This window comes from Ascochyta rabiei, chromosome 11 (genome assembly GCF_004011695.2).
Source record: "Ascochyta rabiei chromosome 11, complete sequence".
Taxonomy (NCBI): domain Eukaryota; kingdom Fungi; phylum Ascomycota; class Dothideomycetes; order Pleosporales; family Didymellaceae; genus Ascochyta; species Ascochyta rabiei.
Window position 1 is genome coordinate 654,768 of NC_082415.1, and position 23,752 is coordinate 678,519.

General features: G+C 51.4%; 7 protein-coding genes across 9 annotated transcripts, besides 14 other annotated features; 4 read left to right on the top strand and 3 right to left on the bottom strand.

The window, feature by feature from the left end:
* Positions 1 to 3,881: part of a mobile genetic element that runs on past the window's edge.
* Positions 502 to 765: a mobile genetic element.
* Positions 550 to 595: a tandem repeat.
* Positions 895 to 3,879: a dispersed repeat.
* Positions 2,894 to 2,921: a tandem repeat.
* Positions 3,713 to 3,881: a long terminal repeat.
* Positions 3,876 to 4,197: a dispersed repeat.
* Positions 3,882 to 3,885: a direct repeat.
* Positions 4,198 to 4,435: 238 nt separating the features above from the next.
* Positions 4,436 to 4,697: a dispersed repeat.
* A 498-nt stretch (positions 4,698 to 5,195) lies between these two features.
* Positions 5,196 to 5,265: a dispersed repeat.
* Positions 5,266 to 5,305: 40 nt separating this feature from the next.
* On the bottom strand, positions 5,306 to 6,622 carry EKO05_0006799 (uncharacterized protein; the record flags this gene model as incomplete). Its single annotated transcript, XM_038940677.1, has 4 exons — positions 5,306 to 5,777; positions 5,830 to 6,027; positions 6,086 to 6,396; positions 6,509 to 6,622. The coding sequence occupies 4 exons, from the start codon at positions 6,620 to 6,622 to the stop codon at positions 5,306 to 5,308; spliced, it is 1,095 nt and encodes a 364-aa protein (XP_038797332.1).
* Positions 6,623 to 7,849: 1,227 nt separating this feature from the next.
* EKO05_0006800 (Cellobiose dehydrogenase (acceptor)) lies at positions 7,850 to 9,573 on the top strand (the record flags this gene model as incomplete). Its single annotated transcript, XM_038940848.1, has 2 exons — positions 7,850 to 8,131; positions 8,182 to 9,573. The coding sequence occupies 2 exons, from the start codon at positions 7,850 to 7,852 to the stop codon at positions 9,571 to 9,573; spliced, it is 1,674 nt and encodes a 557-aa protein (XP_038797333.1).
* Positions 9,574 to 9,896: 323 nt separating this feature from the next.
* Positions 9,897 to 10,676, bottom strand: EKO05_0006801 (uncharacterized protein; the record flags this gene model as incomplete). Its single annotated transcript, XM_038946223.1, has 1 exon — positions 9,897 to 10,676. The coding sequence occupies one exon, from the start codon at positions 10,674 to 10,676 to the stop codon at positions 9,897 to 9,899; it is 780 nt and encodes a 259-aa protein (XP_038797334.1).
* A 1,213-nt stretch (positions 10,677 to 11,889) lies between these two features.
* Positions 11,890 to 14,667, top strand: EKO05_0006802 (uncharacterized protein; the record flags this gene model as incomplete). Its single annotated transcript, XM_038946224.1, has 1 exon — positions 11,890 to 14,667. The coding sequence occupies one exon, from the start codon at positions 11,890 to 11,892 to the stop codon at positions 14,665 to 14,667; it is 2,778 nt and encodes a 925-aa protein (XP_038797335.1).
* Positions 14,668 to 14,900: 233 nt separating this feature from the next.
* Positions 14,901 to 16,336, top strand: EKO05_0006803 (uncharacterized protein; the record flags this gene model as incomplete). Of its 2 annotated transcripts, XM_059636888.1 has the most annotated exons (4): positions 14,901 to 15,059; positions 15,115 to 15,987; positions 16,038 to 16,131; positions 16,185 to 16,336. In XM_059636888.1, 4 exons carry the CDS (start codon positions 14,901 to 14,903, stop codon positions 16,334 to 16,336), a joined length of 1,278 nt encoding a protein of 425 aa, XP_059492871.1. The 2 variants fall into 2 exon arrangements, with proteins under 2 accessions (XP_059492871.1, XP_038797336.1); XM_038940776.2 differs by having other exon boundaries at positions 15,115 to 16,336.
* Positions 16,337 to 17,340: 1,004 nt separating this feature from the next.
* On the bottom strand, positions 17,341 to 18,801 carry EKO05_0006804 (uncharacterized protein; the record flags this gene model as incomplete). 2 transcript variants are annotated; one of them, XM_059636889.1, is made up of 2 exons in its annotated part: positions 17,341 to 18,445; positions 18,515 to 18,801. In XM_059636889.1, the coding sequence occupies 2 exons, from the start codon at positions 18,799 to 18,801 to the stop codon at positions 17,341 to 17,343; spliced, it is 1,392 nt and encodes a 463-aa protein (XP_059492872.1). The 2 variants fall into 2 exon arrangements, with proteins under 2 accessions (XP_059492872.1, XP_038797337.1); XM_038946225.1 differs by having other exon boundaries at positions 17,341 to 18,801.
* Positions 18,802 to 19,130: 329 nt separating this feature from the next.
* EKO05_0006805 (uncharacterized protein) lies at positions 19,131 to 22,627 on the top strand (the record flags this gene model as incomplete). Its single annotated transcript, XM_038940688.1, has 4 exons — positions 19,131 to 19,425; positions 19,479 to 21,198; positions 21,250 to 21,899; positions 21,951 to 22,627. 4 exons carry the CDS (start codon positions 19,131 to 19,133, stop codon positions 22,625 to 22,627), a joined length of 3,342 nt encoding a protein of 1,113 aa, XP_038797338.1.
* Positions 19,168 to 19,288: a tandem repeat.
* Positions 19,649 to 19,715: a tandem repeat.
* Positions 22,628 to 23,219: 592 nt separating the features above from the next.
* Positions 23,220 to 23,258: a dispersed repeat.
* Positions 23,259 to 23,390: 132 nt separating this feature from the next.
* Positions 23,391 to 23,441: a dispersed repeat.
* Positions 23,442 to 23,752: the final 311 nt, after the last annotated feature.

Genomic DNA, 23,752 nt, shown 5'->3' on the forward strand with positions numbered 1-23,752 from the left:
CTACTCTGCTTAGCAGTTTAACAAAGAACTGCACCTTATAGTTAGCCCTAATAGTCTATAGGAATAGATTATAATTAACGTTATATACATGCCTATTAGAAGAGGAAACTATAAATACCTAGTAGTGTCTTAGGATTACATGTCTAGATATGTAGAAGCCTAGGCACTAGTTAAGAATAACTTAGTAAGTGTAGTTTAATTCCTAGAGTAGGACATCTTTGCAAGATAGGGTCTCCCTCTAAAGATGTTAATAGATAGTAGACCTAAAAACTAAGCACTAGTTAAAGCGCTAACTAAGCTTTATAGGATTAACTAGGTAATAGCAAGTGCCTTCTACCCCTAGGCCTAAGGATATATTAAGCAAGGACATAAAGATATTGTTAGCGCGTTAAGAAAAATAACTAGTAACTAGACCTTAAACCTATACCTAGTGTTATAGGCAGACTAAGTTATAGTAAAATAGTTAATAGGGGAGACAATAACATACTTAGTGTGCAGGAGAGAACACATCCTACTAGTTAAATTACAAATACTAACCTAGCAGACCCTACTATAGTCTATAATCTAGACTATAGCAGAGCTACTAGCACTTAGAGCAAAACAATTTAAGCACAGGGATAAGCAGCTTAGAGAGGTAGTAGATTGCGTTGTTTAACTAAGGGACTTTAATAAAGAATAGTTTAATAATTAGGTAATACTTAGGCTAATTCTAGTAGACTATAGGGACTTAGTATTACTCTAAGACATAGTCTGCAATATTAATATAAGCTAACTAAACAAACTTGCACTAAAGTAGAAAGGTCTATTCTAGATTATAAGGAAAACAGACAAAGGAACATACATGCTAGAGGAGCTTAACAGAGTAGCGCTAAAGGGAATATACGCTAGGAATAGGTTAACTAAATTCTATTAATAAGAAATAATAGATTAAAGGACAGTGCTAGCCAAGGACTTAGAAACAGAACCTAATAGACTACTAAAATAACAGTTAGTTAGGGTCTACTTACTATAAATAATAATAGATAAGTAAAGAGCAGAGTATAACGTGTAGGACAATATTAATAAAAGCTAACTATTAGATTTTAGCTAAGGATTAGCTGAAATTTTAGGTAGGGGAAGGAGTTACAATAAGGAAATAAAAACTAAGATATCTTTAGATTTTAATACTAACACAACTAAGGACAGTACTAGCAAAGGAATATATTAAACAGCACTAGAAGAACTACTACAGCTGCTACAACCAGGCTTTTAGGGAGTATTACTAGGGCTATAGTAATAATGTTTAGAAGGAAGCTAAGAATAATTATTATAACCTTTAGCTAAAGGCGTGTAAGAAGACTAAGCAGCAGGCTAAGCACCTAGAGAGCTATAAGCCAAATCGCCCTTAAGAACCTAGCTAATAGAAGAAGACTAACAGTAATAACCTAGAGGCCTATTAGGGCGTAGCAGAGAACTAGGCAGAGAACAACAAGGGCTGCTAAAACTCTCTACAGTATCCTTAAAAACGCTAGGAGACCCTCTAGAAGAAATAAATATAGGACTGTAAGTAGAAGTAGTATAAGTTATAGGAAAGAAGCTAGCTAAGCGTATAAACTGCCCTAACCTACTATTAGTAACTAGAGGAGAACTGCTAGGGGCATAAAGAGGCTTATCTAAGTCTATGTTATTAGCCTCTAATATAGCATTAGTATCTATTTAGCAACTAGCACAAGAAGCTAGAGAGCTAATAGCCTATTTATTATTACTTAGGAGAGTAATCTAAAAACCTAAAGCCTGTTAAGGAGAAGTAGATTTCCTAGCCCTATAAACTGCTTTAGCAGCAGCAGTAACAGCCTAGAGTTAATTACAAAGGGAAGCACAAGAAGGAGTGCCTAATAACCCCTTAGAGCAAACTAAGTAAGAAATGTCCTAAGCAGTAGAGATCTTATAGCTAAGACTTACTGCCTCTTCCTCTAAGGTTTTCTAAGCGTCCTTCTAACTAGCGCTAAAATAATTATTAGTAAAGTAGCTGTAACTAGTAAAGGAGTTATTAGTGTCTAAGTAAGAGTAAGATTTAGCGCGGCCTGCCTTATAGTAGTTAGCCTTAGTAGGACTAGGCATTATAGAAGCAGCACAATAAGCAACAGCTAAGAAGAAGTTAGTAGAAATAAGGCTTAATAGGATATTAGGACTTACTAAAAGAACAGTTCTTATAGCTATTAGCAAAGTATTTAGTATAAGAGCCTAGCAGGTTAAGATGGCTATTAGCGTTGTAAGCCTAAGCATATAGCGCAGACCTCTTCTAATAATAATTATAGTAAGTATTAGGATAGTTAGGGTTGTTGTAAGTAGAGTATTAAATAGCAGCGTTAGTTATAGTAAGTAAGAACCCTTAAATAAGAGGACTATAGGCACTAATAGTATATAGAGGTTAGTAACTGTTATTAATAGCAGCCTAATAGTACTACTGTTAGGCGCTAAGAGTGACTAGAGACGTAGGATTGCTAGGAACTTAGGCGCGTAAAGAACAGTAGAGGTAATAAAAGTAGTAGGGCGCTTAGTTGTGGTATATAGCGTTAGAATTAATATAGTAATTCTCTCTAGAAGATAGAGTGTTAAACTAGCGGACGTGTGTATAGGCAGTAGTAATGTTATAGAGGAAAGGAGGAAGATTAGCCCTACTAATAAGGGCTAGTATAAGAGCTTCTATAATGTTATGCGCTAAGGCGCCGTCTATATTATTGTTTAGGAAAGAAAGAACTAGGAAGAACTATTAATAACCTATTAGGGTTAAAAAGAGAAGGAATAAGAGTCTTATAAATAAGCTGAGCTTACTCCTATAGAGAAAGACAACAAGCTTTAGTTAGGCTAATACTAGAATCTGTGCGGCCTTAACCTCTAGGTAGGAGCTTCTTACTGCTGCCGCTACTACTACTACTACTGTGCTTAACTAGAGATCTAAAGGATAAGGTAGACATAACAAAAGAGGAGATTAAAATAAGAGCCTAAAAGCTTAATAGGTTGTTAAAGGTTAAAGAGGTAGGAAGTTAAGAAGTTTAACTAAGTAGAAGCTAAAGATAATAAGGAAGAGAAGGAGCAGATCTGGGGCTGCTTATATAGATCCTGGCTGCTGCCTCTCCTATAGTTAGTAGGCTTAGATACGTTATTCTAAAGGAACCTAAAACTAGTAAAGGTTGTTTGCTATTACGTTAGTAAGAATAATATTACCTAGTAAAAGGCGGTAGGTTACTAGACTAGGCTAAACAACCTACTAATTAGTAGGCCTAGGGCTAGAGGGTTATAGGTTCTTAAACTGTCTAATAGGCTATTAGGTTACTCTCCTCTAACAACGTAGGCAAACAAACATAAGCAGGAGATTTACTAGACAGATAAGTAACAGACACCTAGACTTACCTTAGCTGTTATAAGCAAATAGATTAGGTCCTATACAAAGTTCTTTCTTAAAGTCCTAAACTAATAGGGCTCTAAAGATTAGTTGTAATAGGCTTAGATGCCTAAATACTAGACTAAACGTAGTTAGGTAAACGCAAATTATTAAGCAACAGCCTAATAGATTGCTAGGTAATAGTAGGAGGTTGTTTAAAGTAAAGGGGCTTAGAGACAAACATTAGTAGGTCTCCTGTTAGGACAGACAGTAGAGTTATAGAAGGGTAGAATAACAGGTAGAGGTAGGCGTAAGCTTAAGGGGACTAAGCTCTTTAGGGAGGGGGAGATGTGTAGTGGAGTAAAAAGTACAAGGTTAACTAGCAAGGGCTTAAAGGGCTATTAGGGATTAGAGGCACGTAATTGTTGGGAGGGTATATCAGATAATCTTAGCGAGCCATTAGGGCTTGCTATTGAAGACAACAACCTTCTTGCATTAAGCAATATTCTCACCTACAGTATTCCTTAGTAAGCCTAGAAGTGTATCCCTATACTAGAGCTATACAGGCTCTCTCTATAGGATAGTAATCTAAATTAATATTAAGTTAGTTGTAAATTAAGGCTTGCTACTGTTTAAAGGTAGGATCTTCGCTATTACTTAATTTGTTAATAGTTAGAGTTTGTTTACTAAGCCTAGGGGTATAAACAGGGCTTAGAGAACTAAATCTCTAAGTTAGTTAGGGGGACTTAGTAGTAGGCATAGGATTATCTTTGTGTAGAGAGGTTCGTGCTTAAAGCCTAGCTATTTTAGACTGTAGTTAGTCTATCTCTATACGCAGATTGTCCTAATCTAAGTCCTTATCTAATTTGCTTTTAGTAAGTAGTTTATTAGCTAATCCTTTAGGAGGCACAGTTGCCTAAATCCTAGTAGATCTTCTAATAGGTTCCTTTAAACTAGGGTTAGTAGTGCCTAATATTAGTAGTAATCTAATTTAGGTAGGTTCTTAATAATTTCTAAGTGTTTATCTTAGTGTAATCTAACGCAGCTTTTCTAAAGGTAATCCTAGAGCAGTAAGTTGCAGGAAATTCTAAACCTAAAGGCTTTAGTTGCTAGAAGGTCTCTAGAATCCTAACTGTTATATTAAACAATAATTAGAACCTAGTCTTAGTTTATAACTGTAAGGGATCTAAATCTAGAGGTACTTAAAATAACTAAATAATTTTTATAGTATTATTTAGAAGCTGTTACTAGCTAGGATAAGTTTTTAAGTATAATGTAATAACGTAGAATAATAGAAGTCTCTATAAGGAGTAGGTATCTGCTATAAGGTGTATAGGAGCACTAGGATAGTTTATATAGAGAATTGTTCTATTCCTAAAGGTCTTATATAAAAGAATACTTAAAAACTAGCTCTCTATACCTATTAGCCTTGTGCCTTTTATACCTTATAAGAGTTAGGAAGAATTAGAGTGCTGGCCTAGGGTGTAGGGTGGACACGGATGTAACGGCACTAAGTTGGTAATAAGTTAGAGAGGAATTAGATAAGGCTTTAGGTAACTAGTGCGTTACAGTTTTACGTTAGTACTAAGATTCTACCATTCTAATAATATATTTATAATATGTTTAGAAATTTTTTAAAATTTATTCTTAATATAGTTAAATAAGACTATTAAATTTTTCCTTCTATATATAAAATTCAATTGCTTTTTAAAAAAAAAGTAATATAACTAAAAGGTTATATTAAGCTATAATATAGAATTTTAGTTTTTTTTTTTAGCTAAATGTATCTATAAAGCTTAAACAAGTTTACAACATGTTCTAGGACTAGCTCTAGTTGCCTGACTATCTAGGCTTAGTCACGGTCCTCACTCTAAATCTCATGGTCCAATGACCTGCTTCCTGGACAATTTTTGAAGGGACAATGCTCGCGTCACCAGCTTTTTATTTTGCCCTATCAGCTTGATTTTCATCCAACAATTTATATTCTCCGCTCCATGCCTTCTCATCCCTGCGCATTTGCTCTTCCGTCGCCTTGTTTCTTCCACCATAGATCTCGGTCGTCAGGTCTTCTTCACTCCCCTCTTCTCCGAACGTGCTAATCTCGATATCTGTTCTTCTTTGTATCCCTTCGCCACTCCTGCGATCTAAGTCATGGAACAGATGGCAAACGTGATTCGGAGCGCTGTGCTTTGCCTTGGAAGGATCTTTGGTGACACCGTATGCGGACCGAGACAGGTAGTTCATGGACACGAATTCGAAGAGGAATCGCAAATAGGGCAGTGATGCGCAGATTATCCCAACGTGCGATTCCACTATGATGATAACGACACCGGGCGGACCGTAGCGCATCCACTTCTCTGTACTATACATGGCGATGAGGAGGGAGAGGCGAGCGAACGAGAGGCCGAGATTACTGAACGAATAATGTCAGTTACACATTGAACACGAAGGGTTTCGAAACGTACACAAGGCCAATGGAGAAGGCAATGATCATCTCAGCACGAGACTTGAATGGAAGATTGAGCTTGTAAAGGTAGTGTGCTGGCCAGATGTAGACAATTACATCGAAGCAGCTGTTCAAGGCCAGGATGGCAAAGTCTTGATTCCGCGGACTGTTGCAAACGTAGTCCTTGATTGATTTGTTCCAATAGCTGTTGATAGGTCTATCTACAATGTCAGTACCGTCTGCTTCTATTGGGTTGTTTGATGCGAGCTACTCACAAGCACTGCAACAGTGTGCTGAGCCCTGCCCATAGCGAGTACGCAATTTGCAGTCCGCACAAACCCAAGCACAGCCAGCGATTCGTCTGTGAAGGGAACAGTTTGAGATAGGTCAAAAGAATTGATATTCGGATCAAGCTGTAGCACATGGGGAACATGGAAAATAATGCGAGACTGAGCCGGCCGATGGGGTAGTTGTTGGCGACGGGGACGAGGCCGAGTTCCAGAGCATAGCCCAAGTGGTACAGACGCCATACCATGGCGGTCATGGATATTGCCATGCATGTTGCGACGAGCAGGACAAAGTCATCCTGGGGGAGTCAGTTCTGAAAGGCCGGAGTTTTCAATCTTCGTCTAGGCAGTGGACTGCGGTGTGCTTGAGAATGGGTGCAAGCCCGGGGAATTGTGGAACGGAGTACTGACAAAGGATATGATCTTCTTAATACTTCGGTTCGACAACCGTAGCGTGATACAAATCACCGCGACACACAAGGTTGTGATCTCTACGCCGTAGAACAGGCCATAGTTCGGTGCCATGGTGATGGTTGTGACCGCGGGTGGCTTCACAGGCCCGCCAGATTGTCCACACCAGAACTTTGTCCGTCAGGAGACTAGTCGAGAAGAGAAGGCAAGTCCCCGGTAGTTGTCGTACAGACTATCAATCATGTATCATGGGCTACACCAGGTGCCCAGCTTGCTCCTCACCCTGAAATGCGAACTTCTCGTCCTTGCCTTGGAATTACCGGCTTTGCTTCGCCGAAAGATGATGATCAACTCGGCGCAATCGCCCCATGATGCACGTCCGGGTCTGGGAAAGACTTTTCTCTACCCACCCTTTCCGTGCGTCGCCCAGCTCCTTTTTGTAATTTCTTCTCCAAAAGGATCTCACGTCATGTTTCGCCCACGTTGTCCATGCAGCATGCGCATTGCAAGGCCTAAGGAATGTTATCCCCGACATTACCGAATCCTGAAGGATACACGCCAACGGCAGAGCCCTTTGCTAGGTACTCCGTAAGTTCCGCACCAATCGAACATGCGACAGTCACGGAGAAGTGCCGGCAATGAACGAGCCTTCTGTGCGGTCCGACTGCGGGTACCTTGTAAAAGCTGCGTGAGCAGCACCAGCCTCATTCGGGCGTCCTGCACGCGCTGTTCTGGCCCTCGGGTGGGCCTGGTCCACTGGGTTTCTTGTAAACGAGTGATGAAAAGAAGCACCATACTGTGTATTTCGCCATGTATTGTGCATTGTGCGCTGTCTCTTATCTTATCGGACCTCCTTGCGGTTGTGCAAGCTATGCAGCAACCTCGTCCACTGCGTGCAGGAGGCTGCTCACCCCGCAGCTGAGTCCGTCAGCTTTCCCACGGGACCGATGCAGAGCTTGAGTAGTCTTTGCTGCCAAAGATAGGTACCGTTGCATTTGCCTCTCGTAAATTTGCCTGTGGACCCTTCACTAAGGAAGAGTAACAGCCGCAAGCGTGCTTGTAGCGTTGTGCACGGCGCACCGTAATGCACCGTTCACCGGAGGCTGGCACCACAGCGTCATCTTCCTTCGTGCCTGTGAAGCGGACCAAATTTCAACACGACGAGCTGCGTTAAGGCTCACGGATTGCCACGCTCAACAGGTTTGTCATGCGAATGAGATATAATCATGGCATGGCCGCTGTGGTTCGCCTGACCATCCTTTTGCAGCCGAACCCAAGGATCGGTCAGAGCACTCGAATTGAAATCGGTCCTACGGATACTCGCAATCAACCACATACAAAATGAAGGTTTCACAAACCTGGACAGCTTTGCTTTCGACCGCGCTGGTTGCCATTGCTGCTCCTATTGCGGAGAACTGCACATTGGAGGCTGATTACGATGTCATCGTCGTGGGCTCTGGTCCTGCTGGAATCATCGTTGCCGATCGCATGAGCGAGGCTGGCAAAAAGACTCTTCTCCTCGAGCAGGGTGGACCATCCTACTACGTTACCGGTGGGCGTGAGCGTCCTGATTGGCTGAACGGAACCGAGCTCAGTCGTGTTGATGTTCCTGGTCTTTACAAGGTATATTCACGATGCTCGATCATGCCAAGGGTCGCAGCTAACTTCTGCAGTCCATCTTCTCAGTAACCGGCAACCTGACATGTGCGTCAGACGTTGTCAACGCCTTCCAGGGCTGCACGGTCGGTGGAAACACTGCCATCAACGCTGGCCTCTTCTTCCAGCCGCCGGCGTCTGACTGGGACTTGTACTTCCCAACAGGATGGAAGAACTCTGACATGCAGAGTGCGATTGCAAAGGTCCATGCGAAGCAACCGTCCACAGACAATCCGTCGGCAGACGGCAAGCGCTACCTGCAGAGTGGCTACCATGTGGCGAAAGAGTGGCTCGTTGAAGGTGCAGGCTACGCAGACGTCGGCCTGAACGACGGCTGGGAGAATCACCAAAAGACAAAGGTCTTTGGTCACCCCATCTACAACTACGAGGGTGGACAGAGGAGCGGACCTGCCAAGACCTACCTCCAATCCGCGCTCCAGCGGCCCAACTTCCACTTCCAGACAGGAACCAAGGTCATTCGCGTGATCCGCGACGGCCAGACAGCCACCGGCGTTGAGATCCAGATCAAGGGCTCCAACGCCACTTCCATCGTGAACATGGCCAAGAGCGGACGAGTCGTCCTCTCCGGTGGTGCTCTTCTCAGCCCTCAGCTCCTCATGTGGTCCGGCATCGGCGAGGCCGCCACCCTCGGCAACCTCTCTGCATCGGGGCAGCTCACTCTTCCCGCCAGCCAATGGATCAACAACAGCGCTGTCGGTGACAAGGTCTTTGACAATCCGAACACCTTCATCGAGCTCTTCTCCGACTCCATCTCGTCCTACAACTACAACTACACCGACCCTATCCCCGCCGACCGGGAGCTCTACCTCAAGTCGCGTTCCGGTCCCTATTCTTTCGGCTCGCAGACGAGTGCATTCTGGGACTTTATCAAGCAAGGCAACGAAACCATTGGTTGCCAGGGCACCATCGATTCTTCTGGCGCGGTCCAGTTTATGGAGAACGGCACCATCACTCTGAATGTGTACGGAACCTCGGGTCTGCGGTCATTCGGTCGTGTCGGCCTCGATGCCAAGGGTGTTGCGACACCCTCGTCCGGCTTCTTCTACTCCGACAAGCGAGATGCCCAGGCTGTTGGCCAGTTTATCTACAACCTCTTCCAGGCTTTGCCCGTGAACCTGAAGCCGCTGAACATTGACGGTAATTCGACACTCGAGGAGATCACCACCTGGGTCAGCTCGCCTTCCGACTATACCCTGGGCAACGTCCAGCATTGGTCCAGCAGCTGCAGGTTCGAGACCTGTGTCGATGCGAATGCCAAGGTCATTGGTACCAACAACATCCACGTGGTTGACGCTAGTATCAGCGCTCCTTTGACCACCAACCCTGTTCTGGGTACCATGATCATTGCTGAGCGTGCCGTCGAGAAGATCCTCGCCTTGTCGTCGTGATGTGTAATTGTTCTGCAGCCTATCTGGCATGGATGGCGTCTGGGAAAGTCTGATACTACCTTCACAGCGACTCAAATATAATTCATTATCACTCAAAGCTGCACCACTACTTGGAAGAGGCTACTCGTTGTGACGTGGGAGTGTACGTCTGTTGTCCATCGTCCGCCGAACTGTGGTACGAGTGATTCTATTCGAAAATGACAAAAGCTTAGACTACGCTGCTTGGTGAGAACGCCGAAGGATGCATGCTGATCGTGAGCGGGGTAAACAATGTGAACCTGACTGTTCGAATGCTGCTGCTGTATTCTGCCGACCTAAGAAGTCTAAAACCCGGCTAGGCCTTCGTCCTCAAAATAGTGGTCGTAATGACGTTGCTCTTCGAGGTCTTCCTCCACGGTGATACCAACGAGTGCTCTCAGCTCTTTGGGTTGCAAAGCCTTACCCAAGCCAATAGAAAGCTGCATGCCAGGCTCCTCAAGCGCATGGTACGTCCAGACATAGTCGATGTCCTCCAGCGTGTGTGGCTCTTCTTTGGCTCCAGCTCGGCAGGCGACCTTCATCAGCTCGACGGCGAAGACAGATTCCCTTGTGTCTTCTTGCTCGGACTCGAGCTCTGCGGAGTCCCGACGTACGTGTATGGGCAGTCGGAGCTGGTGCCCGGTAGCCTCGGCCGTTGACCCCGCCCTTTCCGAAGAGCGTTTCTGGTATGAGGCATTTCTGAGCTTCTGGATGCCGGTGACGAAGTACAACGGCTGACGTTGCAGGGCTGACTTGCGAAGGAAGCTTTGGGCTTCGGTGTCGCGGCGGAGGAGCTCGAATGCAGCCGGGGGGTTGGCGAGCGAGAGCAAAGACATTTCATCAGCATTCAACACAACGGTGTTGTCGAGAGATGAGGCAGTCTTGCCGAGGCTGGAGAGGAAGCGTCCTTGGTCATCCTGGGAAAGCACGTCCTCATAGCGAGACTGTGTCGTAGGTTGGTTGCACGCTGGCTTTGTTGCTGGCTTGAAGAAGGTCGAGCCTGGGTGCAGTGGCTCGCTGAGCAGCTGACCCAGCGTGAAGGAGGTCGAAGAGAGAGGAGCGGGTAGAAGGAGGATTTGAGACATGGTGCTGAAGACGACTGATAGTGCTAGTTGGATTGGATATCTCAGAGGGAACCGTTTGTGAGGGGTTTTATATCTAAGGGCCTCTCCGGCCTCGGCTACCATTCCGAGGGAGATGCATGGTCTGGTGTCGCATCGAGCCAAGCTATTCCTAGAAACCTCAACGGCTGAGTGTCGAGCCATGCTGGTGTGACGCCATGCCGTATGCGACCGAGAAGTCGACGTGGAGGCGGGATCGCGTCGAGCTATGGTGGGCTCCGCATTTTGCCTGCATGAAGCTGGAATCTAGTCTCGTTTCGTTCGGCTGCCGTCGGCTGTCAGGACGAAAGCGCTGAATGCTGTTCGCTGTCAGAGGCGATGGGTACCTGACGATCCCGAATCATCCCGCATTGCCTGCACTTTTGCCGAGCCGGTCGAGTGGAGCGCGTACAGAGGCATCACGTGACTGGGACGAACTCGCTCCCTTTTTACTCTTATTTCTATATGTTCTTTTGTTCCTAGAGGGGTGCATTCCTCAACAATAACACCGACCAAGCGCATATACAAGTACTGTGTGTGGGCATGTCTAGGCTGGCAGCCACGCTTCCAGGCGGCCATGCAGTATTTGGCGTGCAAGATGCTTGATGCCTGGTGTTTTCGAGCGTGTCACGAACTGCAGGCAAATTCACAACAGAGATCCATGCCGAGCCAGAACGTAGTTCCATTCCAAGTCAGAACATACGGTGTCGAGTGGCACACTGCTCTGGTCTTGCGAAGCGGCACGGGCATGGTGTTGTGATGGGAAAGTCCAGAGAGGCGAGAGAAAGCGAGGGGATGAGGGGATGAGGGGATGAGGGGGCGAGGGGGCGAGGGGGCGATAGGCTTGGCGGACAAGGATCTAGCTTTGCGCCATGTGGCTGACGGCTGGGGCGTCGATCGAGCATGTCGAGTACGCCTCGAGTCTCGATTCTCGATACGCAGGCCCACGCTGGCCTCTGCGAGTGGCTCGCCGCGGCTGTCGCAGGCTTCCGGGCCCGGCGCTGTTTCCTCATGGACACGCGGCGCCTTCTGCCTTCTCGATGCTCGATGGAGGCGTGAAGCTGTGGCTGTCTCTGTGGCCGGCAGCCCGCGGAATCACGACACTGCCACAGCGGGCGACGCAAGGCCCTCCCTCGGTCCTCGAAGAAGCTGACGTAGGAGCCAAACACGCACATCGCAGAGGTCCCTCAGTGCAGCCATGGCCGGCACGGCGGACTCGACCACCATGGACTCGAACAAGCACGAGCGCCGCCAGAATGCTCTCGCCGACATCCAATTCGCCTCGATGCTCGACGACGCCGAGCTCACGCCCGTCGAGTCCGGCGACGAGACGGAGCAAGAGCGCCGGCTGGAGCTGGAGACGGTCCAGTCGGCGATTGGCGTCAGCATAGGCAAACAACAAACGCGTCTGACGTCGCCCAAGACGCCTGCGGCCGAGAAGGCCGCCGCGCTGGACGACGTGGACGGCGGGGCGCTCTTCGACGGCTGGGAGCAGCATGCGACGGCGGTCATGGATGCCAGGACAAGGAACCGCCTTCCCTCGCACAACGACGCCGGCGCGAGTCGCCCTGGCCAGCTCGAGCACGCAAAGTACGCGTCGAGCCCCGACGAGCCCCTGGACCGCTTGCCCTCGCCCTGGCGCGCTGGCCCCAAGACCTTCCAGGGCCGCATCCACGACCACCGCGCAACACTGCGCCAGCACCTCAACAACGGGCGCCGGAGAGCTTCGTCGAGCGGATCCATGGCTGACACCGTGCGCAAATACGTGCCCTTCAACCTGCCCAAACCACCCAAGCACTTGCAGTTCTCGCTGCCCACCTTCTCCGCGCTTTCGCTGGATCACGAGCGTGCAGCTGCGAGGCCCACGCACGGCGCCAGCCCCCGGCCCAGACCCATGGCCGCATCAGGCTCTGGCGCGATTCCTCAGCATGATGGCAACTCTGAATCCGCGCTGCGTCATCGTAGAAGCTTGAGCTCACCTCAACACGTCAGCACTGCACCCGTAACCCAAGCCCAGCTCGAGAACGACAGCCTCTCTACCCTTGGCCCGAGAGGCACGCCTCGCACATCGCACGACCGACCTCCGCCTAGGCTTCGTAGGTCCAACTCAGAAGGCTCACTACTGCTCTACCGTCCAAAATCTATTGCCTCCTCTCTCGGCGACGACTCTAGATTCGAGAGTGTGTCTGAACAGGTGAACAGCAGGATCAAAGCCATCAAAGATAGCTTTCAAGATTCCAATTTCAAGCTCCCAAGTCCCTCCATGCCGAATTTCACCTTCTCCCACAGAGACGACACGTCTCGGGCTCGTAGTGGCGCCTTGCCGCTCAGAGATCGGACGATAGACGAGAACCCAACGCGCAAATCCAGCTTTCGCTCGAGCCCCTCAGCCACGTTTCCACGCAACAGCTCATCGGTGTCCTTACGGGCGATGCGGCCCTTCAAGGACGGTGCTTCAGAGCCTGATAGTCACCCCAACTTCACAAGGGCCCTCGAGGGCTTGGAAGGCGACTTGGTCATTCTCGGAGGATACCGTGGCTCCATCTTGCGTTCAGCAGAACCACCAAATCGACAGCTGTGGGTGCCCATAAAGGTTGGTCTCAATCTGCGCAAGGTGGACCTAGAGGTGCCCTACGATGAAGGAGCAGATGAACGAATGGAGCAAACCATCATTCCGGATGGCATGCTGACGCACATTGGTCCCGTCGATATCTCGAAACGTCTGTTCAAGCGGCTGCGAGCCTCGGAAAACGCAAAGAGCGGAAAATTGAGAGTCCACAACTACGGCTACGACTGGCGGTTGTCACCACACTTCCTATCACGGCGACTGATTCAATTCCTCGAGTCCCTCCCGTGCAATCACCCTAGCGTTGCTCCTGAGAAGAAAGGCGCCATCGTGCTTGCCCACTCGTTAGGCGGCCTGATCACTCGTCACGCTATCAATCAGCGACCGGACCTTGTCGCAGGTGTGATATACGCCGGTGTGCCCCAAAATTGCGTCAACATCCTTGGTCCCTTCCGGAACGGGGATGACGTCTTGCTCTCCTCTCGCGTATTGACAGCGCAGGTGAATTTTAGTATCCGCACCTCCTACGCCCTGCTACCTCTTGATGGCAAGTGCTTTTTCAACAAGCACACAAAGGAAGAATATCCAGTCGACTTCTTCGACATCAACACATGGCTCGATGGCCGCTTGTCTCCATGTATAGCGCCCCCTTTGCCACGCCCCGAGGCACCTAAGGAGATCAGCTTCAGCGTGAGTGGTGTCTTGAATGCCATGTCGCAAGCCCTGCCGTCATTTCCAGGTCGAAAAGGTAGCCTATCAAGAGGGAACGGTGAGGCCACCAGTGGTATCTCAGACGTCGCTCACAATGCAGCAAACAAAGTGGCTGAAGGCAACGCTGAAGCTGCTGGCGGCGGCATGGAACCTCAGATGACGGCGGGACGGAGAACTTCGCGCTCTGCGTATACCCCAAACGATCCAAACCCTGCCACCGCAGTCACGATATCGCGCGACGATGCCGTCAAGTATCTGACCCGAGTCCTGGCAGAGACCAAGCGCTTCAAAGAAGAGCTTGCGCACAAACCTGAACACACCGCAGCCAACGCCTATCCGCCCATCGCCCTCATGTACGGCAAGTCCACACCCACGGTATACGGTGCGAAAGTCGAGTCTCGTGAAGCGATTGCACGAGCCGATGTCTATGATGAACTGGCGTTTGCGAGTGGAGATGGTGTCGTGCTTGCGCGCGCAGCCATGGTACCAGAGGGATACTCGGTAGTCAGGGGTGGTGCAGTGTCGAGCGATCGCGGGCACGTCACATTGCTGGGAGATCTCGAGGGCGTTGGACGTTGCTTGCACGCTGTTATGAAAGCACGGCAAGCCGGTATTGGCTTAGGCGAGAAATCCCAGATAGATGCGAACCGAAAGGAAAGCCAAGGATTGGGGATTCAGGTGCCCCACGTCGCCTCTTAGAGAGAGTAACCACTGCATAGCGACCGAAACATATTGTGCGGTGGTAGAGCTGATTGCACACAATCAAGCTAGTGTTGAAACTAGCTCTGGGTTGGAAGGGGTTAGCGGAAAGGCGCACCCGATTGGTGCCCTCTAGACGGTGACATATCGTTGACAAGATCAACCATTCCTACAGAGGTTTTCACCTGTTCTTCACCTCCTCCTCTGATTTGATGCACCAAGACTGACCTACCATGACGCCTTGTCTACAAGAGCACCCAAAACCAACTGCTGTCCAGATCGAGGATGTATCTGACCGCCAGGAAGATGCGCCTCCTCCAGATGGGGGGTATGGCTGGGTGTGCGTGGGTGCATGCTTCTTAACCAACTGCTCCACGTGGGGCACCGTCTCTGTAAGACTTGTAACAAGCACAGTCAATAGCGCCATCTGACATGTACCTCTTTCAGGCCTACAGTGTCTATCTCTCCCACTACTTGGCCGACGACGTCTTTCCAGACGCAACGCCGTGGGACTATGCATTCATTGGGGGATTCAACTTCTCCATCGCCATGCTTGTCGCGCCTCTGGTCACCGTCCTGGTCCGCAGATTTGGCACCCACAGGACCATGATCGTTGGCGCGCTTCTGCAGTGTAGCGGCTTCCTGGCTGCCTCTTTTGCGATTCAAATCTGGCAATTGCATCTCTCGCAGGGCGCTCTGATTGGGGCTGGTATTGGCTTCCTCTACATCCCGAGTCTGCCCATCTTGTCGCAGTGGTTTGCAAAAAAGAGGAGCCTGGCCAATGGCATCAGTGCGGCTGGGTCTGGTGTTGGCGGTGTTGCGTTTGCATGGGGCTCGGAAGCTACGATTCAGCATATTGGTATCGCGTGGTCGCTCCGTATCACAGGGATTATTGCGCTGATGGCTGTTCTTGCCGCTATAGCTGTCCTTCGAGATAGAAACCACGTGATTCGGCCGCCGCAGCTTGCTTTCGACACCAAGTTGTTGAGAAGGTATGATGTGTGGTTGCTGCTTGCTTGGGCCTTCGCTAGTATGCTGGGATACGTTGTCCTCCTCTTCTCCCTCCCGGACTTTGCGTTGTCGATAGGATTTTCCAGAGCCCAAGCAACGGATTTAATTGGGTTCTTGAATCTAGGCACCACAGTTGGACGACCTATCATCGGCATTGTCAGCGACAAATGGAGTCGCATCGACACGGCGGGCTCGCTGACACTACTGTGTGGTCTATCGTGCTTCGCATTCTGGCTGCCTGCTACGTCCTACGGACTAACGGTGTTCTTTGCCATCCTCTGTGGTGCTATCGTCGGCGTGTTTTGGATGGTAGTATCCCTATCTTTGCTTCAGTCTCACCGCTGATCTGTCACATGCAGACTATAGGCCCACTCTGTGTCGAAGTTGCGGGTATCAAAAACCTACAGTCGCTGCTGTCGCTCTCATGGGCTACGATCATCATTCCGACGGCTGGTAAGGCTTCCAATCCCTCATCGTGAGCCCGTTTAGCTCACCTTGATCGTCAGTCTCTGAAGGGATTGCGTTGAAACTTCGGCGAGCTGGATCGCAGAGAGGGTATTTACATAGTCAAATCTTCGCTGGGCTTGCATATGTCGTTGCGAGCGCGTTCATGTTCCAGCTCCGCAGAGTGAAACGCAAGGAAAGACTTGTGCAGTGAAGGAAAACATGGGAGTATCTCCACTTTGACTTCGGGTGCTATAATAGAACATAACGATATTTGGCAATGAATGGAAGGAGATGGACTTAACCGTTTGCTTAGACGGTGTGCACGGTAAATCGTTTGCACAGACTAAGCCACACTGTGGGTCATGCATCTGAAACTGTGCCTCACATCACAACTCGCTTGGGCCTCTTCACCCTCTACCTTCTGTGGGCGCAACCATCTACCCATCATATCAGTCGAGGTCGCATGATTGCATAGTTGCATAGTTGCACAGTTTCCATCGTTTACAATGCGAGCAGAACACCAGTCAAGGTTCACAGCTGGTCTGAGTCTCTTATGAACGTAGCCTCCCAGAGACCGGCCAGATGTCTACAAGGTGGAAGTATTTTCATCTTCTGTGAAGGGTAAGCATTCAGTCTCAAAGATCGCAGAACGCCTGTGCCAGAAGCAGCAAAGAGTTTGCATATCCGCGGGCCGTGGACAACAGACCTGGAGCCAGCGAATCGCTCCGGATGTATATTCATCTTCACTTATCAGCTCTCTAGGCGCATGGAACAGCTTCCGAAAATGAAATCAATGTGACCTAGTCTTTTCTATGGTACAGCACGAGCTGGTCGTCAACAGCAAGATGACGCTGTGCTGTGTCACAATTCTTGAGATATAACCTGAATATTTCCTTCTCTCTTTCACATACGACCATAGGACGTTGAAAACAAGGCTTCCCGTTCGCTCAGCCCTATTTAAGCAACGTACCGGCGGATTAGTAGTTAGGTGGGTGACCACTAGCGAATACCCGCTGTTGTATGTTTTTGGTGTTATTTTTGCTAGATTCTTTGGCGTGGAGTATCGGTAGGCCAATATTGTGGTGATTGTCACAGAACTGAGATATTAGCAAGTAGTGAGAGAGTGAAGCATGGCACCACAGCAGCAATTCTATACCTACAAGCAGCGCGTGCTGCCGTCTATTCTACATGTATTTTCGCATATCCATATCGAGTCTAGGGCGAGTCGCCGCCAACGAGGAGGATGACGCTGCCGAGCTGGCGCTTCATGTCCTCCTTTTCGACGTCGTGAGTGTCCTCGACCTCGCCCCAGGCCTTGGTTTGCCACCTGACTTCGAGGCTGGCGGCCTCGGCAGCTTCTTCAATGCCAAAGGTCTTTTTGGTGCCGGGCTTGCGCGAGTCGGAAAAGGCTTCGGCCCACTCGTGGACGAGACGGGTGCCGATGAGGACGCTCTTGCTCGCCAGGACGGCGCGCTCCAGGCCTGCGAGCTCGTAGGCAGGAAGAGCCGAGACCCAGGCGCGAATGACGTCCTTGGTCAGGTCGGGCTGGTCCACGGGCATGATGCTGTCGGGCTCGAGGATGGGTTTGATCTGCACGCCGGGCCAGACGTGGGTGGTCAGATGGGCGATGATGCGCGTGGCCACCTCTTGTTGCAGCTGGCGCAATGTCTTGCCGTTCTGCTTCACGTCGTTGAGGACGTACTCGGGGGCCCAGCACAGGAGTGTGTCGGTGCTGAGGTAGCGCATGCACAGCTGGACGATGGAGTCGCGGATGCGGTCGTCGCCCTTTGCGTCGGCCGTGTCGAGGTCGATGGCGCGGGCAGCGAGCGAGGTCATGGGGATATAGTGGTGCTTCATGGCCTGCTGTGCGCTGACGAGGAGGTCCCATTCGAGGGCGACGGCGGTGGCGAGCTGGGGCTTAGAGGCGGGGATGGTGAGGATGTCCTTGTTGGGGTTGCGGACGGGGCGGTTGTCGAGGAAGATCTGGAGGCCGCCGCCGCCGTCGATGACGCTGACGTCGGTCCAGAAGCGCTTCTTCAGCGGGCTTGTGGGCTTGGAGGCATTCGTGCGGACGTGCTTGGCCTGCTGCAGCATCTCGGCCTGGCGCCTCTTGCGCGCGACGCGGTCCAGTGGATCCGAGGCGGCGGGCGTGGGTGTCTCTGGCGGCGGGCCGGGGACCGAGGGGTGCGGCAGCGGTGTGGCGCTGCGTGGGGTCGAGGTGTGCAGGCAGTGGTAGAAGGGGCGGGATGGGCGGCGCGGGGCGGACAGCCTCACGTTGGCGAGGACTGGGCGTATCGACTCCATCATGGGCGCGACTGCTCTGGTGCATTGGTCAGCAGGGTGCGTACACGCCGGCGTAGGCAATTGCGCATCGTGGGAGGAGACGTGCTGTGGACGTGCTGTCACGTGCTGCGTCGTGCCGTCACGTGCTGCGTCGTGCTGTGGACGCGGTGCAGTGCAGGTGGTGTTGGGTGGTGGTGCAGGTGGAGTCCGGCGGTGGTGCAGGTCGTGACCGGCGGTGGTGCAGGTCGTGACCGGCGGTGATGCAGAGTCGAGGTCGAGCCTTCGAGGTCGTGTCCGGGCCAACTTTTCCCATGAGCTCGGCTCGTCTGGCGGCGGGTGCGGCTCGTCGCTGTTCGTTCGTCTGGGGAAAGCTTTGGTCCTGCCGTCGTCCATCGCCGTCCCTTCGCCGTCCGGACTGCCCACTGCAGCCTAGCTCGACCCATGCTCGCCCGCCGGAACGCGGACTGCTGCTGACCATGCGCCTGCTTCTCCACACCTTCTGTCGTTGTGTCTGACGCTTCTCCACTCCCGCTTGCTGCTTGTCTGTTGTCTGGCGGCCTGTCGTTCTGGTTCCTGGTGGCCTGCCGCTCTGATTCTCGCTGGCTGCCCCGCCCAAGCCCCAAGCCCCAAGCTCTCCACTCTGCACATTCCACATTTGACGCCTCGCCCCTCGCCTCGCAGCATTCACACCAGGGCAGCCATCCATCCATGCAGGTTCTGTAATGAATCACGGACCTCCCTCGACCGCTCCTACTCGTACTCCTGCTCCTGCTCCTGCTCGTACTCCTGCTCCTGCTCCTACTCGTACTCCTGCTCCTGCTCCTGCTCCTGCTTCTACTCCTGCTTCTACTCCTGCTCATGCTCCTGCTCCTGCTACTGCCGCTGCCTCAATCCCCGCCTCGGCCCTCCAGCCAAAGCCCATCCGCTTCGTCACCAACCACGATGGGCCCTACGCAAAGCGCCGCAGGATCAACTCGGCCTGCCTGACCTGTCGCCGCAAGAAGACGCGCTGCTCTGGTGGGCGAACCAGCACACGACTGCACTGCGCCCATTGGACTGACATGCTGCAGGCGAACGCCCAGTCTGCGGTACATGCACCCAGAACAAGCACGAATGCGCCGGCTATGGAGACGACAACGCCCTGCCGGACACGAGCCGCGACAGCACAAAGGCCGGCCGCAGAGAGAGCACAGAGCCAACCAGTGCACCTGGCAGAAAAAGAGAACTCTCCATCGACGTTCCACCACCACCACCGCCACAACCGCCACCGCCGCCGCCACACCCCCCTCCTCAACCCCCTCGCCCACAGCTGCCGCACATGGCTTCGTCCAACATGTCAGCGCTGTCTGACGCCTCCACCACCAATCTCGCGCCCACGCAAGAGGGCGACGACGAGAGCAGCCTGCTCAGCCTCAGCACGCGCAACAGGATGCCCTACTTCCGCTACTTTGGCCCCACCGCCATCATGCCTGGCTTCCGCCAAATGGTCGTCAAGGTCAGAGGCCAGCGACATGGAAGCGCCCACACGCTCTCAGACCAGCACGCTGTCGAATCATCGCCTGCAGAGCCGCTGGGCTCGCCACCAATAGCTGAGGCGCGCACCCCGCTCGAGATACCCGTCTACGACCACTCGAACTTGTCCCCCAGTCCGCTCATCACACATCTGTGCAATCTGTTCTTCGTCAATCTAGGCTGCTGCTTTCCCTTCCTGCAACGCGAGCGCTTCATGCGGGATCTCGAGGAAAAGCAGGTCGATGCCATTCTTGTCGACGCTGTGTGCGCTTTGGCTGCCAGATTCTCCACTCACCCAATGTTGATGCGGGCGGGAAGCAGTCAACAGCAAGATACAACCGACAACAAGTCCAGGACCCATCACCCTGAAGCAGGGCAAGCTTTCGCCCAACGAGCAAAATCCAACATACCAGACGCCTTCCCGTGCCCCAATGTGGCCGTGGTGCAGGCTGCACTGTTGTTAGCCTACGATGAGTTTGGGGCGAGCCGTGACAGTGGACTTTGGATGTACCTAGGTATCGCTATTCGCATGGCGCAGGACCTGGGCATGCAGACGCTGGAAGGGCTCAAGTACGAGGGCCGCAACGGCATCACTCCCAAGCTCGTCAAGACGGACTCCAACAGCGGCAAGATGCCAGCATTGCAAGAGAGACGCTCACAGCAGACCGAAGGAACTACCTCTGACGAACAGGAACAAAGGTCCGTCGAACGCGAGCGTCTCGACACCTTCTGGTCCATCTTTTTCCTGGACCGTGTCATCTCATCAGGTACTGGGCGTCCGGTCACAATTCGCGATCGCGACATAGAGATTAGCTTTCCCTCGTTGGACGAAGTGGATCCGTCATCAGGGTGGCCATTGCCCTTTCCTGCCCTCATCCGTATCATTCACCTCTATGGGCGCGCCACGGATTTGTTGAACAGAGTGAGGGATGTTTCAGACATTACGAAGGACCTGCAGAAGCAACTCGATTCTCTTGAGAACCGTTTAACAGAAATCTACCAGAACTTGTCACCAAAGCTACACTTCAACGCCGTCAACTTTCAGCAGTATGTCAAGTTTAACCAGGGAACAAACTTTCTGCTCCTCCACTGCTGGTTTCACGTTCTGATAGTCTTGCTCCACCAGCCGACTCTGCTAAAGCCATTCGAAGGAAGTCCACAATCGCTCTCCGCTAACAGCAAGGAAATTTCAATGTCTTCCGCCAAGACAGTTGCCGACATCTTGTCTTTCACTGAACTCATCGATGCAAAGACTGGGGTGTGCAATCCATTCACAAGGTACTGTATGTCTGTTTGTCCCAAATCGCTAGCTAGCTAATGTTGCTACAGTCAGCCTATCTATATAGCTGCGTGTGCCTTTCTCCAGGAACCTGCAATGCACTCAGCATCCTCTCAGCCGCAATCTCGACCTCCGTCTCGCCCTCCGTCTCGCCCTCCATCTCGCCCTCCATCTCGCCCTCCATCTCGCCCTCCATCTCGCCCTCCATCTCGACCTGTATCTCCCGGTCCGCGGGGCGAGCCAAGGGAAACTAAAGCTCCGCTTACACAACTGAACCTCGACAAAACCCTGACCAATGGAGACAGGTTGAATGCCTTGCACGACCGTGAACAAGCGCAAGCTTCCAAACACACCCTACTCGCCTCGGCAGCAAACCAGAACTACCAACGCTGCTACCGTGCACTCAAGTCACTCGAGACATACTGGGGAGGTGTCAAGTACATCGTCACTGTACTAGACCAGAAAGCAAAGGGAGTTGATAATCCACTACTATACACCAGAGAAGAAATGGAGAGCGCTTTGGAAGTCCCCCGACCAGAGCCCTCGTTTACGAGTCCTGGGTGGCGCAGGAAGGTCAGTTGGGGCACGTACTTGACGACGCGGAGCCCGGACGGCGACATGACCAATGTGCCTGTGGCCATCAGAAAAGGAACCAGAACGCCTACCATGCCTGGCTCGCCAATAGGCCTCTCTACTCAAGGTACGTGCTCGAAATTGAATGCGTGCAAGGCCATCGCTAATGTTGCATCAGCCATTGGTTGGTCGCTTACTGGCACAATGAACTCTCCGTCCACGAATGTTGCCGTCATGTACACGTCTGACAGCAACAATGACAACAACGCTGGACAGGGGGCAAAGCAAGCACCGTCCCGGCCGCCCGCTAGTACACATCCCTCCATCGCTTCACTCATTTCGAATCCTTCGGTCAAATTCGAGCCCTCGCAGCCAGCTATGCCGTCACCATCCATCTATCCACACTTCAACCCCGCGTCTATGCCCCCGCCCCCGGCCAACAATCCATACGGACTTGTGCCTGCACCTGATCCTGCGTTGGTATCGGACGCTGATCTTCTGTTGAACCTCCACTCTCCATTCCATAGCGCATCACCCAATCTTGCGCCTCCGCAGTACGCTACCTCCTACGTCAGATCTGCGTCCGTGCAACACAACCAAGCGCATCAGGTGCAAACAAATGAATTCTCACCGACGTTCGGCATGTACACCACGCCAACAGACAACGCATTTGGCAACATGGTCATCGACACGCAGGATGTGGACATGTCTGTGCTCGGCGCAGACATGATGCCCTGGGATCTGGAGTACCTACCGCATGATATGCTTTACTTTGGCGACGGTGGGTTTGGCGCCAACGACATGGGGGTGCATAACAATGCACCAGTCGGTCAGCGTGGGCTGAGAGAATCATGATTGGCTTTTGCACTTTAGGCGTTCTGGAACAAAGGACTACCCAACTGGTTTTGGGAGGGTATTGGGGCGTGCGCCAACGGACGGCGCGCATCAGGAAATATTGGACATACGCGAATGATACCACTGCTTTCACTCTCAAGATTTTCCCCTTCACTCGACCCGATGTCCACTGAAGATGACACACCGCGCATCACGTGCGTCATGCCGTCTCATCCCATGCAAAATCCACACGTCCAGCTTTTCCTTGCTTACGATCACGCGCCCGCATCGCTCCGAAAAAAGCTGACGGCGAATTCGCATAAAACTCTGTGTGCAATCTGGATTGAACACGCAAGTGTCACGATACGTAGCATCATAGTCCGTGCAGACCCCTGCAGACCCACCCAGAGCCTCACGCCGATCCCGAAGGTGGCGCGAACACAAGCACGCACAGGTGCACTACAGAGTTTGCAACTAGCGCAGTTGTTGGGACGCCAGAAGCTACCAAGAATGGAGCCAGAGGCAAAGGACGAATTCGTGCAGCCCTGCGTATGTATGCAGATTGATGTCATTGCCAGGCCGAGACAAGATGTGTACGTGCTTACTGTGCACGTATGGTAGGTGGCACAAGTAGTGTAGGTGAGCACGACAGTGCTTGCAGAGCAAATCTGCTTGTGGAGACTTTTACAGTCCGCACAAGGCGTGCAGCAGAGGTAGCCAGCAAGCAACAGCTGTCTGATTGGCGCAACATTAGTACCTGGAGGTTTTGCGGTCTTGGTTGGTCAAAACCCGCGTCGCTTTGGCTCACCTACACTACTCATGCCAGCTACCATGGCAGCACACCGGATGGCGCCAAGGGCGATTTGTGTTTTTGGCTACTTGAATGGAAAAGTCTGCTTCGATTTTCAGGGAGGACACCGGCCATTCTAGGAACAACGCTGTGTTTTGTTATGGTGTTGTTGATGAGAATTCGACCCACTACGACGTCATACCACAAACCATGCATCATTGGTTTGATCTTGCCGAACGGACCGTAGGATGGGTGGGCCCTCGCAAAGTTTCATCCCTGTCCAGATCCCGCAGAGCCTCACCTTAGTCCAGCCTTGGCCGGAGAGGCATCCCTCACTGTGCCTGTCACGATTGCGC